Source organism: Pezoporus occidentalis, unplaced genomic scaffold (assembly GCF_034315485.1).
Source record: "Pezoporus occidentalis ecotype Australia unplaced genomic scaffold, CSIRO_AGI_Poc_V1 ctg89, whole genome shotgun sequence".
NCBI lineage: Eukaryota > Metazoa > Chordata > Aves > Psittaciformes > Psittacidae > Pezoporus > Pezoporus occidentalis.
The window spans coordinates 3,733,792-3,750,480 of record NW_026916253.1 but is presented as its reverse complement, the minus strand read 5'-3'; the positions used below and the strand labels follow the sequence as shown (position 1 = coordinate 3,750,480).

The 16,689-nt window shown below is 35.1% G+C and overlaps 1 protein-coding gene across 4 annotated transcripts in view; it reads left to right on the top strand.

Moving 5' to 3' along the window:
* Positions 1-16,689, top strand: part of LOC134156620 (transcription initiation factor TFIID subunit 4-like) — a 149,818-nt gene that overhangs the window by 65,851 nt on the left and 67,278 nt on the right. For all 4 annotated transcript variants that reach the window (XM_062604850.1, XM_062604849.1, XM_062604848.1 and 1 more), the window contains one exon: positions 7,401-7,457. In XM_062604850.1, the coding sequence (XP_062460834.1) occupies positions 7,401-7,457 (57 nt within the window). The remainder of the gene's footprint in view (positions 1-7,400; positions 7,458-16,689) is intronic.

Here is a 16,689-nt window from a genome sequence, read left to right as displayed (position 1 = left end):
TGATATTTGTGCCTGTAAAAGGGGTAATAGTTAAACTGTCTGTAGAGACTGAAGTACCCACTATGCAAAGAAGTCTTTTCCCCAGTCATGGCGTCTTTATCACCTTGACAGTGCTGTGTGCTTAAAGGTTAGAAAACTTTGGATTTTAAAATCAAATTTCTGTTTCTGATTTTTTTCTACAGATGCTTATATCTAAAAATCAGATTTTTTTTTTATTTATAACTGCAGCTTCTTAATGTGACTTTCAGATGAACAGATTTTTTTATGTTGTACATGTTTTGTGCATACTTCTAAAGTTACTCAGCAGAGTAATTTTAGGAAGAGTTTCAAAATTGCCTGCTAGTGGTATCTCATCTATTGTCTGTTCTGTGAAAATGCTGTTTTCATTATTTCCGCTTTGGAGCTTTGTTAACAGCCAAAGCCCAGGTTTTTGACAAAGAGTAAGACAAGGAACTGTTTTGGCTATTGGAGTGAGTGGTATTAAATAGTCAAACTTAACAAAATAATCAACTGAAAAGATGAAAAAACAAAGGGATAGATAAAAATGAAATGGGAGTCAGCATGAGTGTTTGGGAAGCCTTGAAACCAATTTAGTAATTTTGCATTGTAATTCAGCAAGGGGTAAGAAAATATTGGGTTTGCAGGTTTTGTTGTTGTTTTGGGTAGTGGGTTGGTTTCTTTAGGAGGAGAAAAGAAAATTTAACACTAGTGTTCTGATTGATCTGCAACCATAATTTCAGTTGTTATAGTAGGATGTGATTGCAGAATTTGTAAGCACCCAGGATGGGGTTGATTTTGCTTCAGAAAATGTTTTTGAGAGAAAGAGATAAAATTGGATTGGAAATAGACTCAAAGTTAGGTTCCAAAAGGGATTTAAAATTTTTGCCAATCTGAGAAAGGTCACTATCCCAGTTAAAAATAAGTGTGAAGCTAGAGAGTATCTTTAAAGCAAAATAACAGTATTATTTGGCCTGTTGAATGAGAGAATATTACAAAATTTTACTTGCCATGCCTGATAAGTACTAGAGAAATAGAAACTTCATACCACAATTTAGCGAAGAATGACTCATGTTTGCATTTCAGCGAGGTATTTTGGGGGAAGACACACTAGATAGGAAAGGAAAACTCATACTATGCTATAGTAGCAATGCAACACACAATTTACCATTACTTCTGGATCATCTTCCCGATAAGTGAACAATTAGGTAAAATAAAAATGTCACAGGGAAGGGGTGTCTTGAATATGAACACATACATTGAGTGCAGTTTCTTTAAAGGAGATAGTCAGCTCTTCACCCTCATTTGTTTTCCTAGTAAGAACCTGTTGTTTCCACATGTGTGCAGAAGCAGAGATCTTTCGAATGTGTCTTTAGTGACGTAGAGGGAATTGCAAGAAGAGCTAAGTAAAGTCTTAAGACTGCCGAAAGGTCAAAAGCCAGACTAAAATCACTTGAGGAGTTTACATTTGACGTGGTGTGTGCTGTTGGACTTTCTTAAAAAAGAAAAAACAAACCCAAAAGCATCAGTCTTGCTGTAGTAGAAGATATGTTCCTTGCTGGTTTCATGGCTATTTCCAAAACCTGGAAAATGCAGGCTGTGTGTGTCAAACTGAATAAGGTTCTGGTTCTGGGCTAATAATTGAAATATTTCCAGCAGCAGGAGGAATAGGAGATAGTACTTAATTTTTTTTTGGTTGGTTAGTTTTATTTCTGAATGAATTTTTTGAGAGGGTAGTACTTAATATAGCAAAGAGGTGCAGCTTGGGGTTGCCCATGTTTTCAGAAAAATCTATTTTCTATTATACAATCTATATAATAAAGCAAATCTTGGTAGAATTACTGTGTTAATTCATCCACTCAAGTAGGCTAAATGCATGATTATTACCAGATTAATTTTGAAAACTCATTTCCAATATATATATATATATTCCATTAGTCTATTATTTTGAGTGCTCTGTATTAGTAACACAAGCCTGTCAAGTTTTAGGGTCTTGTCTTAACTCCTACGAGAGTCATATTTCTATTTTGTAAAAAGAATAATTACATAAGTAAATGAAAATTGTTTAGTGTTGTTTGCAAAGTTAATTGATGTTTATGGGTGATAGTGATTTTTATTTTTTATAGTACCGTAGGCTGAAGGGCTTTTTTATTGGAGAGAGATCATTGAACTTGGGCAATGCAAATTTCCTTACTTGAAGGGGCTGCCTCTTTGAGCCAGAGATGAGTTCAGTCATCATGCCAATTAAATCCTTTTCCTCTCTTCTGAGAGTACAGTGCATGTAATGCAGTTTTCTGTGAGAAGTACTCTCTGAATGGAAAGTTATAACTCAATTCTGACGTGAAGAGAGCAAAGAGGGAATTATTGTGTTGAGATAATTTTCTGTATTTTTAGAAATTTGTTACTGCAATTTTAATGATTTTAAAATAAATCATTTTTTTAGACCTCCGTTCCTGCATTCCACCTCACTGTGGTCGTAGCTCTGAATAGGGTTTTACCCTCAGCTATGCTGCTTTTAACTTTCACTTTTTATTAACAAAGCTAATGTGAAAGCAAAGTGTTTCATGTTGCCAATTTAATTTCTTTAATTAAAAGTGAAAGTTATAAGCTGGTACAGCCGTGGGTGAAGTTCTAATGTCATCAATGGGGAAAAATAGGTTTAAAATTGAAACTGTTGGCACAGCAGTGACTCTCAATAGTACAGCACCTGCAGTTGTGACTCTTAACTTTATTTAATGAAAAAAAAGATGAATTTGAAGCATTAAAGAGTCCCAGTGTATGTAGTGGGAAGGGGGAGTAGAGTTGTAAGTGCCTAAACTGGGATCAGATGTTGCTAAGTGTAGGAGACACGTATTTAGGAGGAGAGATCTTGTGAGATGTTTTCTAACACAGGGTTAGCAAGCTGAGACTTTGAAATCATTATAAATCTGATAGGAAACATTTTTTGTTCGTGAGACAAAGAATGTATCAACATTTGTAACAAAGCATCTTTGACATTACTAATTACAACAAAATACTGGATAATGGTCACAGTTAAATACATCAGAAGGGCTGTTAGTCTGCACATCTGTATAGATACACAAAATACCCTCCAACTTGAAAAATAATTGCTGCATATGTTTAAGTAGTATGTGAATAATAGATACCATTATTTAAAAAATACTGTTACTTTCTAATTTAAGAAAATCCTATGAAATACAAAATCCCCTTCCTAAAATTATACTATTACAGGTATTATTAGATGTCTTTGTGGTATTCTTTGTTAAAACAAGCAAGGGGAAAAGCTGAGGTTTGGAACATTATGAAGTTTGGTAACATGTAAATGACCCCCTATATTTCTAATGTGTTTTGAATATGCACATTTAACATACACTGCTTTTCATACTTTGAAAGTCTAATATTTTCATAGGCCTGATGTGATCTATGCAGTTTTAAGATAAATAAGATAACAACTTCTTTATCACAAAGCATTTTCATTCTTAACAATTAAAATATCAGGCTGTCTGGTCTAATAAAAATGGCTTGTGTTTGGGGGTAATGTTAACAAACCTGGTTTGGTGAATAAGTTCTTAGTAGGAGAAGGCATTTGATGTATTTAAAAGTATATTATATGGTTATGATCAGTCTTAGGTTTTTCTAAAATGATAATGGGAAGCTACCTTGCTTCTAAAGTTGTTTATTCAGCAACATGAAAATATATTACACAAATCCAGCTTTATTTAGAGATCTAGACATGAAGATTAGAGAGCAGAAAGGAAAGGAGTTGTGATAAAGTCCTTTAACCTATTTGAGTTGGGGGGTTCAGTGATTGGTGTGTGTCTCCAAAGCTTTTTAGAGGAAGGAAGCATTGGTGTATTAAAATATTTTTGAAATATATGTTTCAAAAAACGGGTGAGTTGCAGCATGTTAAGATTTGGATGTTAGAGGGAAAGGGGAAAACAAGAAAAAACAAAAAATACAAGATGATATTGAAGAAAAAAAATGGAATTTCAAAAGAAAAGAATGATTAGTCAGTAGCTTGTCAGAAGTATAAAATGGTAACATAATTGATGAGTGAAAATGGTGGCACAGAAACAAGCACTACAAGAGCTGAGGAGCAGCAAAATTATTCATACTCTTCAGAGAAGAGACGCTTGTATGTGGAATGGAGTGTAAAGAGAAGCTAGTGACATTTTAAAAGCTTATCTAAGCACCTCTGTTAAGCTTGACATTTTTCTTTGTTTATATTTGCTTTAATCTGTGTTGTATTGGCTTTGAAGAAGCCTTTTATAATTTGCTTAAGATCATAAAGAATTAGTAAAGTAGTCTTTGTTTATACTTTACACATTTTAGCCTCCATATGCTGATGATTTTATTTCTGAACCTTCCTGCTTTACAAACTGGCATGGTAGTCAGCAGGAAGGTATTTTAGTCTTAACAATCTGTTAAAAAAAAATCCAAACAAACTATTAAAATGTGTCTGAACACAAAAAGAAACAGAAAATGACGTTTAAATTCCTTAATTTTTTTACTTAGTTATACCAGTAATAACTTATCCAATGTAAAGTTCAGATTCTACTTTTTGAAACAAAGCTCCTTGAAAAGGCTACTTGGTGTGAGTTCAAGCAAGAACTAGAAGCTCATTGCATTATTCTGAATATAAAAGTAGTTCTACCTTCACCTTCAGTATGGGTTTGTATATCTAAACATCACCTGGTATTTTTAATCTTCCTCACTGAAAAATTCCATGTACTTAATACCAGTCAGAAGCCAAGGACCTGTTTTCAGCTCTGCAGTAATTTTGATTATTTATTTACTGTGAATGAGCTGAAGGTTACACAGTGTTAGATCATATGGGGTTTTGCCTGCTTTTGGGCTCTGCTTTTTCAGAGTGCCGTGAATTCCAGATCTACTTTTATTTGGTCAGTTTCTGGAATGGGCCAGGGAAAGGCCCAACTTTTAAGTGTGTCGTAAGCTGTAGCACGTTCAGAGTTGTTCCTTCACTTACAGAGTCCAGGAAGTTGCAGTGTTACTTTGCATCTGTTACTTTAATTTTTCTTACAGTGTCCCCAAACGCAGTGTAGATCTGGTGTGTTTTCCAGGATTCTATCTTGTACAACTACTTTCTACGACTTTCTTGTCAAAAGTTGGGAACAATATTAGAAGTCTTAGTTTGATTCTCCCAGGACACCCTGCTTTCTCCTTAAGCTGAAATGCTTTTAACTTGTACTTTGCATTTGGCAAATGATTCAGCTTCATACAGTGGTATAACAACACTTTTTATTTCTGTACTGCTTTCACTGAGACTCAGAAGGCAATAGAAGTTCATTGCACATTTATAAATTTATCATCAAAACCCATGAAAGGACTAAATATGATTTTCCATACATCATGCTGGAGAAACTGAGGCACACAACAATTAACTGTCATCACAAAATGACAGAGCAAGGACCTAATTCAGCTCATTTCATAAATATTCACCTAAGTGTATCTCCTGGATAAGGAACTCATTGAATGGGTTTTTTTGTTTGGGTTTTAACCTAAAAGGTGTAAACATAATCATGTTCTTAGTAATTGCTGTACTGAATAGAGATCTGGCAGATCTACATATTTAATGAAATGCCTTTTTGTTCTTTAAATGTTAACTAGTTCATAGAATCATGGAATCAGAGTGGTTTGGGTTGGAAAAGACTTTGAAGATCATCTAATTCCAACCCACCTGCTATGATCAAATTATCTACATTTTTCTTATTGTCTGGCCACAGCAGTTAGAAGGAATCTCCATCTGCATTAAGTTGGAGTTCCTTTCTTTGTTGGCACAACTACAGCATTGAGAGTCTAATCTACCTACAGATTTTAATTTGTCATTACTTTACTCCATCCCTTCAAACTGCCTTTTATTATACCAACAGGCACAAAAGCTCTTGTAGGTGGTGGTGGAAGATGAAGCTAATGTGCATAGTGGAAGAGTAAAGCATATCTAAAAATCTCGTTATTGTTTAATTTGGCCATGTTTTGTCATCACTATGTTTTGTATGGGTGGTATATTAGCTGAAAAATAATCCTATTTTAAGAAAAACCCAAACAAACATGAAAAGAGGATAGAAAATTCAGTGTCATTGGTGCGCTGTATGCCAGATCATAGTCAAGGTTCTCTCCAGATATATCAATACTGTATGTCCTCTTACCCTTAAAACCTATCTCCCATTGGTTTTCTTCATGGATTTTTTAACTTCTGAGCAGAATATATTATGAAAAATTTAAGCAACAGGAAAAAAAAAAAGAAATCTAAGTTTGCAAGCTAAAATTCTTTCAAGTTTTAGGCTTGTCTTCAGCAGAGAAGAGGCAGAGAAAGGTAGATAGGAAAGGGTATAGAGATTCTTATTCCTTTAGGAACTGTGTAAATGATATCACTTTAAATGTCAAAGAAACGCCAAAATAAAACAATTACATCTTTAAGGTATCAGGGATAACAGTTCTCCATGGATGTCACAGATTTTATTGCAGCTTCTTACAGCTTTTCATGCAACCTTTTCTGAATCCTGACAAATCATGCCATTGAAAAGTATAATGTATATATTATCTATCTCAAGTTTTGAATTCCATCGAGTATGCCTAGTGAGCATGAATAAGAAGTTAATAGTTTTAACATATGGTTGTAAACCAGTTTGTATCCCAAGAAATGTACAGTTATGTATTGTCACTGTAATTTAGCAGTTATTCTTAGTGGAATTTTAGAGCTATTGTTCCTGGTTTTGAATGAAAATATTAAAGTTGCCATTTGACAATATTTCTCCAGTTTTAAAAATTATAACATTATAGTATTAGTAATGCATGAATGAGTTTAACTTAAGCATATTTGTATGCTGTACTCTTAAGTTCATACAGCTAATAATAGCTGTATTATGAGCATCTACTGTTTGGGAGGGTGACTTTACAACTGTTCTCTCCACATTCTCTACCAACAGCTGAATAAAAGCTTAATTGAAAACAGTAGATAATTTTAAAATAAGTGACTGTAAGGAGTTCAAATTAAAAAGTTCGGGTAATGGAGAGGGTGTTACTTCTGCTCTTGAATTTGTTTGTGTTAGATAATTGAAATCTAACCTGTATGGAAACTTTGACAAAAACATGTTGGTTTTTTGGTGTTTTTTTTGGTTGTTGTTTGTTTGTTTGGGGTGTTTTTGTTGTTTTGTTTTTCTTTAATTTAAACCAAGGGTAGATCTTACTTGCAACTGAATATTTAAGAGTCTTTTGGGTAAGGCCTACAGGTTTATAGTTGCACTTCCGTGAATTTAAGCATCCCATCTTTGACACCTTGTATCCTGTTCCCCTTTCTTTGTTATTTTTTAACTTACTGCAACAGATGAGGGGTTCTTAAACCATCTGTTAACCTTTTTTCCCCATTTTTTTTAAACATCTAGAGTCGCTCAAGGCAAGAAGACCCAGAGCAAGCCAGACTGAAACAAAAAGCAAAGGAGGTAAGCAGAGCTAGAGATCATTACACTTGACATTTCAAGGCTTGAACATATTAATTTTTTATGCCTTGCTACTTGTATATCGTTAATAAAAATCTGACTAAAAACTTTTTAGGATGTATTTGTTGCTTTGCCTTTGATCTTAATGTTTGCAAACTAATACATTAATACATGTGAAGCCTAAGGAAATTTTATAAGAGAATATTTCCATACATTACATTTTCATTTCCATTTTAGGTAGCTGTAGCTTTTGTTGGGTTGTTGATGACAGCAGCACTAGATTTTGGTGGAAAAACGTATGCCTTTGTCTTTCTGTAAAATGTCACTTTCTCACAAATGTGCTACTTAACAATTTTGTTCTGTTAATAGTCTTTCAAGTAATGTAATTGCCAGACATTTTCTCTGTGATGTGATTCAGTGGACTGTTTACGTATCAGTCTAAATTACAACAATCTAAAAATTACCAAATAATTTCAGATGAAGTTTTGATATGTTATCCGAAGAGTAACAATTTGTGAACTAGTGAGTACCTTAATTTGCTGTAGGTAAGAGTAGCTGTCCCTTGCTTAAGGCATCTCACAGTTTAGGGTCTGGTTGTATCTTAAATCAATTAGAGTAAAATATCTATCAGTTGATAGTCATTCCTATTTTAAAAATTTACAACATTATTTGCAGCAAATTGATGCTGGGATTTTTAGCCAACGTCTTTGGATATATGAACTAGGATGTAATAATCATACATTAGAAAGTAATATATACAGAAAAATGCAAATAAAAGTTTTTTCTATTGCCCTGTTCTTCCTGTCTTGTTTCCCTGTTGGCAGTATTCTACAATACCGTTAGCTATACAGATCTTATATATATAAGCATATAACAGTCAAAAAAATTCCAAGTACATATTGAGATGACTTTTTTTCCTTTTCATTATGTGTTTATGTAGTAAGATTTGCTGAAATAAGTTCTTGTAAACATCAGACTGTGCCTTAGTGTTTCCAGAGCTGGGTTTGTCAAACAAGTATTCAAATGAAATAAGTTAGTTGGCAGGAAAAGACATAGGATTTTAACACTACTTGAGTTTAGTATCTAGCCAATGTATGCAAAGGAAGAATCAGGTTTGTGAAATACTTGTTGGCAGGTAAAACTTGCTGTTGAGCTGAGAACTAAAACTACCACGCTGCTTGAAGTGAAAGCAAGCTAGAAATTACTGCTTTTCTTGCTGCCACAATATTTGCATTCATGGTAACTCTTTTTTGGACATTGGAAACTTGAGGAAGCCAAATTAAACAACTAGACCCACATTTTTCTAGTAGTCGGTGTGGTTCTCTTTGTAGCTGTGATGGAAGTCTTGCACTCCAGTAAGTGTAGTTGCTTTTGGTGTAGCTGCAGGAGTGCTTCTCTCTTGTATGAAAATTCAGGTTGTCTGTGTAAGCTCTGTTTCTTACCCACTAGAGGGAGTGACGCTGTGCTGATGTGAATGAACGTGTATGAAGTGTGTTCTTAGTAATAGCAATAGTGGTATTAGTGAAGAGGTAGCAAATATTTTGGTGGTAACCTAATTAAAAATGCTTAGATGAAACTGGTATGTAATTTTAAAGTAGCGGTGTTCCTAGATATGGTAACATGTTTGAGTAAATGCAGAATGAATACTAGGTTTTCTGTGTGAGTGCTGCACCCCATTCTTTTGTATAGTAGCCCTGCCTTTTTTTCCCACTCTTCTAATGAAAGTGTATAATTTATTGGCACCATGCCTCTCTCTGAAGTTGAATTTCATTCTACCTGTTTGAAACCGTAAGAAATATAAGCATGTCTCTCTTTTTAGTTATTAGCGTTCTAAAGCTCTTTCTTCAACTGATTTAGAGACTTCCACCTGAAATGCTCCAATATATTTAACAAAAATATTTTTTTGCATTAACTTTTGCAAAGGGGTGCGGGGATGTCTCAAATTGTACTGCCACTGCCAAAATTAAAATTTAAAAAAAAAACAAAACAGCCTGGAACTGTCCTCTTCAAAACTGGGTCTGTGCCAGGTAGAAATGGATGACCATCTAAAACAAATACAGCAAGTCTGAAAACGGGAATATAGTCCAGGATACTTAATGAAGACAAAAGTCAGAGCAAGAAAGCAAAATACCAAATAAGAAAGTCTTTTACATATTTAAGGAAAAAGAAATTTGTGGAAACATTGAAAAAACTCTAGAAAGCATTGTCTTGGAATGCAAAATAAAGGAACCAATACAAGGATAATAGGATAAAGAGGAAATAAAAACTAGCTTTGTTCAAAAACATTCTCCTTTATGGGTATTTTGGGGTCTTCCATTCCATAACACTCTGTTTTATTTCCTAACTAAAAAAAAAAGTTTGAATTCTTTCACTGAACTTACACCCTTAAGAAGTGCCCTTCTTGCTTATTGCTCATCAAGAAAATGTAAAGGGAGATTACTGTGTCCTTTGAACATATTTAAAAATTAATTTAATAAGGTGAAAGTTATTTTATGTTTTGTTCTGTAACTTCATTTTACTTGATTTATTAGCCAGTTTTCAGCCATTCTACATATTGTTTAAACCAAACTGGCTTAAATCCAATTTAAATTGTGTTTAAATACTTACCAAAACAAACAGAAAGTCTGTCTACATATGGTCTTATTATGGAGACTAGACATAACAGTGAGGTTTCATTCACACACAGACTAGCACTGTTTTAGTTCAGTCAGTGCATACCCACTCTTATTTCAGTTTGACTTACTTTGTTTTAGCATTAACCTGTTTCAAATGGACTTGAGTGAAAGCAGTAAGAGAATGTGCCTGTGGTCATTTATATTGCTTAAAACTCTGTTTACTTTCACACTTCTAAATTGGTGTAGCTTTTTGTCAGTGGACATTATATGATAGTTTTAATGATAAATTTCTGTAATAAACTAGTGAAAAATATTTTCCGTGGAGATTGTTTCTAGGAAAAATGTTGCTCTTCAACTGTTAGTTGTTGCATTGTTTTGTAACACAAATTTGGAAATATTTGAATTTCAGTGCAATTTAATGTAAGAAATAACATCATTTGTGAGTAGTGCTTACCTCAGGTTGCATGATCTTTCAGATTCAAACTTTAGAAAATATGCTGATTTATGTAGTCTGTTGGAAGTATGAAAAGTCACAAATATAAGTTAAAGAAATTACCAATTCTCTCTAATTTCCAGGAAAAGGGTCATTAAATAGGTCATAAAACAGGCCATATAACAGATAGAAGGAATTGATCAAGATTCGGAATAATGGAGTCAACACCTAGTAATTAATAATAGAAATAATTTAAGAGGCAGGAAAGGCAATATCCTAAACATCCTTTCCATCATGGATATTATTCTACATATTCAGTGTCCGTTGGCTAAAAATCTTTTAATTTAAAAGTCAGGTAGTTGAGTTTGATCTTTAAAGATTAACTTGGTTAACGTCTTTGTGTCATCACCAACCAACAACATTGCATAATAATAAAAACTTAAACCAGACACCATAAATGTCTGGGCATGTATCCAGAACCTAGATCAGTTTAGATAACACTCAGTTGAATCTGTTCTCAGATGTACTTGTTAACCATGCAGGCGAAATCTCAGACTGGTTGATATTCATAACAAAAGCCCTAGTAATCTGAAGAAAAAACACAAGACAGTCCTTTATATGCCTTCGTCAGCACAGATATCCCATCTTAGGGGGTTGGATCAGTTCCTTTAACAGTGAAATTTATTTAGGCGGGTTGCTGTTCTGACTGTTACACTGACTGGGAATTCTGGGAGTCCTCTACTCTTCCAGAAGCAGACCAGGGGCAGGTATTTTCCGTACTTCCAGAAGGGGTAGTACAGTATAATGGTAACCATTCTGCTTGGGTGCTGTCATTCCCCTGGGTTTGCAATGTCTTCGGTAATAAGAGCCTCACTCAACTGTGTTTCAGATTTTGAACTGTATCCTTTTCTGAGTTAGATACGCGAAAACATCTGGGCTGTGAGCATATAGAGGTCTATAGGAAGCCATACGAACTGATTAAAAATAAGAATGAAATATGTACGATGTATGATGTATTTCTTCTGTGGCTCTAACACTGCCTTAGAAATTGTGAATACCACATAAAAAAAGCAAGTTGGCAAAATTACTGTAACTCCAGCATCATATATTTAATAGATCATGAAAACAATTTTGCTTCAAATAATTTCTTGTCACCACATTAATATTTATGCATCAACTCGGTAGGAGTGGTGCCTTTTAAAACACTTACAGTTTACTGTAGTTATCCTGTTTTCATAAGGTGTTACTGAAAATGAAAAGCAAATAAAAAATATTTTGTTTTCTTGAAGTTCGTTTATTCCCCTTTTTTTGCAAAATCAAGGTCCTTAAAGATTGTAGTAGTAATGCAGTATCTCTTGTGATGAGAAGTCTGAAGGAGTTTTCTATTTTATCAAGCCTGACATAAAAATATTGATTCAAAAGCAACAATCTTCTCTTAAAAGTGTTTCTTATAAAACATTCCACTGAGAAATGGAGCACTTTGACAGAAATGAGTTTAAATTAAATTTTCAGTTAGCTCTGTAACCCATCTGAGAGTCAGTAGGTGGAAAGAAGGAAAAGCTAGGAATATGATACCTGAAGTAATCATAGTGCAACATTTAGGCAATAATGATTCCTCGGAACTGAGTTATTCTATAGATAATTTTCTGCATCAGGTTACCAAAGCTGCATCTGTGATGAAGAAGGAATGCAGGCATTTTTGTCAATACGTGTAGAAGGTTAGTTAACAGAGTTACTTTGTGTTCAGTCTTCCTTTACTACAGGTCTGTTATTTGTACCCAGAAAAATGCTTCTGATAAGTGTTTAGGCTGTTCTAGTACCATCTAAGGCCATTCAACACTGCCATGGATTTGGCTTTAGAGTACAAGATTTTCCTGAAGTCATAAAGTTGTTGCAGTAACTTCATATGTTAGTATTAAACTTGCATTTCAGAGAGAAGTGGTCCTTTCATCAGTCAAAATACTGTCATGAAAATCCTGCTGCATTATCAAACTTACTGTTTTATCTTAACTGGATTTTTTTCCTTTTGAGTACATTTTACTTTAGATGTAGAGATACATTAGCATAAGTTGATAAGTCACAAATTCTGAACAACTGAAGTTGTTTATGAACTTCTGGGAAGGACAGGAGAGGACTAGTGTTACGTTTGCATATACAAATACTGCTGCTGAAGAAACAAGAAGATCTGTAATCAGTAATAAACTTAGTACATCTGAATCTTGGTGTGTAGCTCTTCGGAGTTTCAAATTAGTTTAAAGACAGTGGGTTTTGACAAAGTATTTCCTGTGTTTCCAAGGATAAGGTGGTACCCTGTCATGAATTCTACAAATCCTGAAGAACTTCAGGCAGTAATAGTCTTACTATTAAGCAGAAAAAAATCAAACACATCCCACCTGGTTTTGTGTGCTAAGAGCAGAAGTGATGGCAGTTGTTTGGCTGAAGATGAAGTGTGGCATTACCCGTGCAGTAGAGGGAGTCAGAAAACTGGGTAACTGATGGAAAAATGCCATGGGATCAAAGGAATGGCCATAATGTTTTCCAACTAAGTCAAATTGGTTTATTCCTGCTTGGGTGAAATGTATATTAATTAGAGTTGAGTTAAGGGCTAGGTTTTGGGATTGATTTTGGGTTTGATTTTTTTTTTTACCTAACCCAAGCTTGACCCAAGATTACCTGGTTAGTGTAGTAGAAATCTAAATTAAATCCAATCCTCTCAAACATAATAATTTCCTTCTACAAAATCATGTTGGTGGAGTTCCACAGTGATGCAAGATTTTAGTGTATATATGCTGCCTAGCTCTTGCTTAGTTAACATGAATGCTTATTTTTTGTGACTAAAACTTATTTTTAGCATTCTAAAAGCAAATGCTGTTTTACTGATACATGAGCTAAATACACAGCCCTTCTTACGTAGCAAACTATTTTTATACTTCATGCATCTTTAAAATATAAAGAACACTCTTTTAATATTTAGTTATACCTGCTATCTAGAAAACAAAGTCTTAGAACTTCATTTACTCCTTCACTAGAGTTACATACAAATTTGAATGCAGTGTGTGAGGAGGACAGTCAGTGTTGTATTGATGTGTTGTGCTACCTCACAGAGCCATGTCAGAACTGCGAGTCTTTGTATGTGGGTTGTTTATAAGCACAGATGAATGAGGCTGCACATCTTTGAGAACGGGAGCTAATGTGAAACAAAATGGGGACAGGAGATACGAACAAGAAGGCAGGCTGCCTAGTCAGGCATTTTTTTGTTGTATAGCTGATGTCTCAGTCTAGAAGAGGTATTTGAAAGATAGCAGCCTTTGAATTAACACAGCAACAGTGCAATTTCTTTTAGACTTTGTATGACAACTGTATTTGTACTAATGCAGTCTGCTATTTGAGACATTAGCAGCAATGTATGCAAGTGAAATGTAGTGATTGTTTTACCTTGCTACCAAAAGGTTCCCATGTGACTCTGAGAATTTGGGAACATTAAACAAGTAAAAGTTGTATAGACTTGTATAAGTAGGCTTTTCCTTTCAGGTTTCTTTTTGTTTTGTTTTTTTTTTGTTACTTTGCCAACAAAATTTTAAGTGACTATGTACTCTAATTCTCAAAACTAGTGAGGAAGAATGAAGACTGAATTTAGCTCTGTTATGAAACACATTTGGTTTGGTTTTTTAATATATCAAAAAAAGGAGTACCTGTTACCAATTCAGCTCTACTTAACGGGTTTCATTTTTTAAAAAAAGCTGACAAGAGGTTAGGGGAGGATAAATCCATCCTTGTGGTTTACATTGACTTCCAGAGTGTATACTCACAATGGAGTCCTGCCTAATAAAGATTGTTGTCTGTCATTATAAAGCAACAGGACTACTAAAATATGAATTTCCAGAACATGGATTTAGAATGGTATAATCTCTTTGTAATGAATTTCTTTAGCTGAAGGTGACTTTGCTTTTATGAATCTCGCCAGAACACTCCAGCAGCAACTTTCTGTTGTAAAACGAGTTCCATGAAAGTGGTGTCTGACTTCAACTGCAGGAAGGTAACAGGAGAATTTGCAGCCCTTCAGGTCCCTTGCAGTTTTCCTTCCATGTCTGTAGGAATAACCAGTGGTACTGCTGTTGGATTTTGAGGGACTGCTAAACAAGTGGAGAATGACGACCCCCTTTTTATAATTGCTTTTGGATGCCCAGACAACAGAGCTCAGTGAAGAGATAAGGGAACTGTTTTCTTCCACCTTTACAGTGTGAGATTTGTGATAAGGATGGTTTGGCTTTGCTTCTCCTGAGTACTAACGATTGCATCCAGAGGTTCCAGGAGGGGCAGTGAGGAATGCATGCAATGGTATGTCCTTTTTTAAAAAAAAACAAACCCTTTTTAATGTGTCTAAATACATACAGATCAATTTGCACAAGGAAGATATCAAGACTGAATTCCCAGTTCCTCTTCTGCTTCAGTGGTATGTTGTCTGAATATTGGTCTTCCGTAGGTAGAAACAATCTTTTACTTAGTCTGCAACGTCCCAGCCAGAAAAGAGGAAAGGGAAAAGTGTGTGTGGGAGAAAAGATATTTTCATTTGAAGCAAGCCATAAATGTAGAAAAATCACATAACTGTTTTACCTGAACACTGCAGCAGATTTACTTCCCTGCTGATCTGACAAAAGAGTGGTGCTTTAGACTTCAGAATATGATTGCCTATTTAATAAGTAGAGGGCAGCAAATGTCAGCTGTGTCAGCTTGTCAGAAACTGAGGAGTTTACTTGGACAACAGTCTAAATTATTATTTAGCTGTTTTGTCCCTCAGTCAAGCCTGCTCTACTCTATAGAAGCTTGCAAGGAGAGGTCAAGGTGTACTTAGGCTTCAGCCTGCAGGGCAAGTTTTCCCCCATCCTCAGTATGCACACTGGTTTCTTACCCCAAAATAAACTCGAATGAGGGCTTTAATTCTGCCGCTGAGCTAACATGTTTGTAAGCCCTGTTTGGCAGCCCTGGAGCGCCTGAGGCAGCACACAGCTGCCAGCTTTCATCTGCCCCCAGTTCCTCCAGGCGCTCCCGTCACATGAAATAACCTAAGGGGATCGAGACGCACCTACTAAATCTTCTGTTCCTCTGCCCACTCAGTCTGGGTGCTGCACATTGCACCGGCAGCAGGCAGCTGGCCATCAGCAATCAGCTGCATACCTCCTGCTGACAAATCTTCAGTCTCTTCTTTGTGCAAGCTCCACATACAAAAGTCTACCCGTGGTCCCCACATCTACTTCCCGGCTGTAGTCTGGAAGGGTATTTGCATGTTCTTGTCCTTTTGCAATGGCAGGACTTTGTTTCAAATGTATATATTTTGTAGAACACGCTGTATTTCATAAAATCTGTGGTCTTCTAACAGTCTTCTAACCTGTTAGTGGAAGATGAAAGAGTTCATGGGAGCAGAGTTAAAGCTGAAGTTGGAGCTGTAGTAGTAAAATTTTAAAGAGTAATTTTAAACTTCCTTGCCAGCATATTTTTGAGAGAGTTAAAATATGTGCATGCAATATTTCTGTGTATCTCCAAGTAGCTTATGCACAAGACATTAATTTTCACAGATCTCTTCAAGAATATTTTATTTAGCTGATTATAAAATCAGATACAAAGAAATAATCTGATTCTGTAAATGTGCTTTGTAAAAGTCTCATAATTTTTGTGCAAGGCTCATTAGCATCTTCGGTTTGTGCTGGGATGTGAGGATTTGCGTTTATGTATTTACATATGTATGTAATTATTGTGGAGTAATGGGAATAGTAGCTTTGTTGTCATTTTCAGGTAGTTTACTGTGGTAAAGTCATAAGGAATATGTAAAACACGCAGCAGCAGAGTAAAAAGTGTCAGTATTACTAAAGGTAGATACAGCTATGTCTAAAAGGTACACTTGAAAAGTATCACTGTATTTTTAACTTTATTAGGCAGTTGTGTAATTATTTATAAGGATTTTATTTTCATTTAGAGTTGAAAGTTATTGCTGAATTAGTGGTTAACTTCTAGTTTTCCGTAGGAATGGTCAGAAAGATGAGGATAGGATTTTCTGGAATGGGAAAGCATGTTATATGTTTGTGCTGACAGGTGTCTGTACACTGGGGTGTTACAGCTTCCTCAAAAGTGATACCTCACTATATGTAGGGTAGAAGGGGAGGGAATTGAAAACCAGTATGATCCAATTACA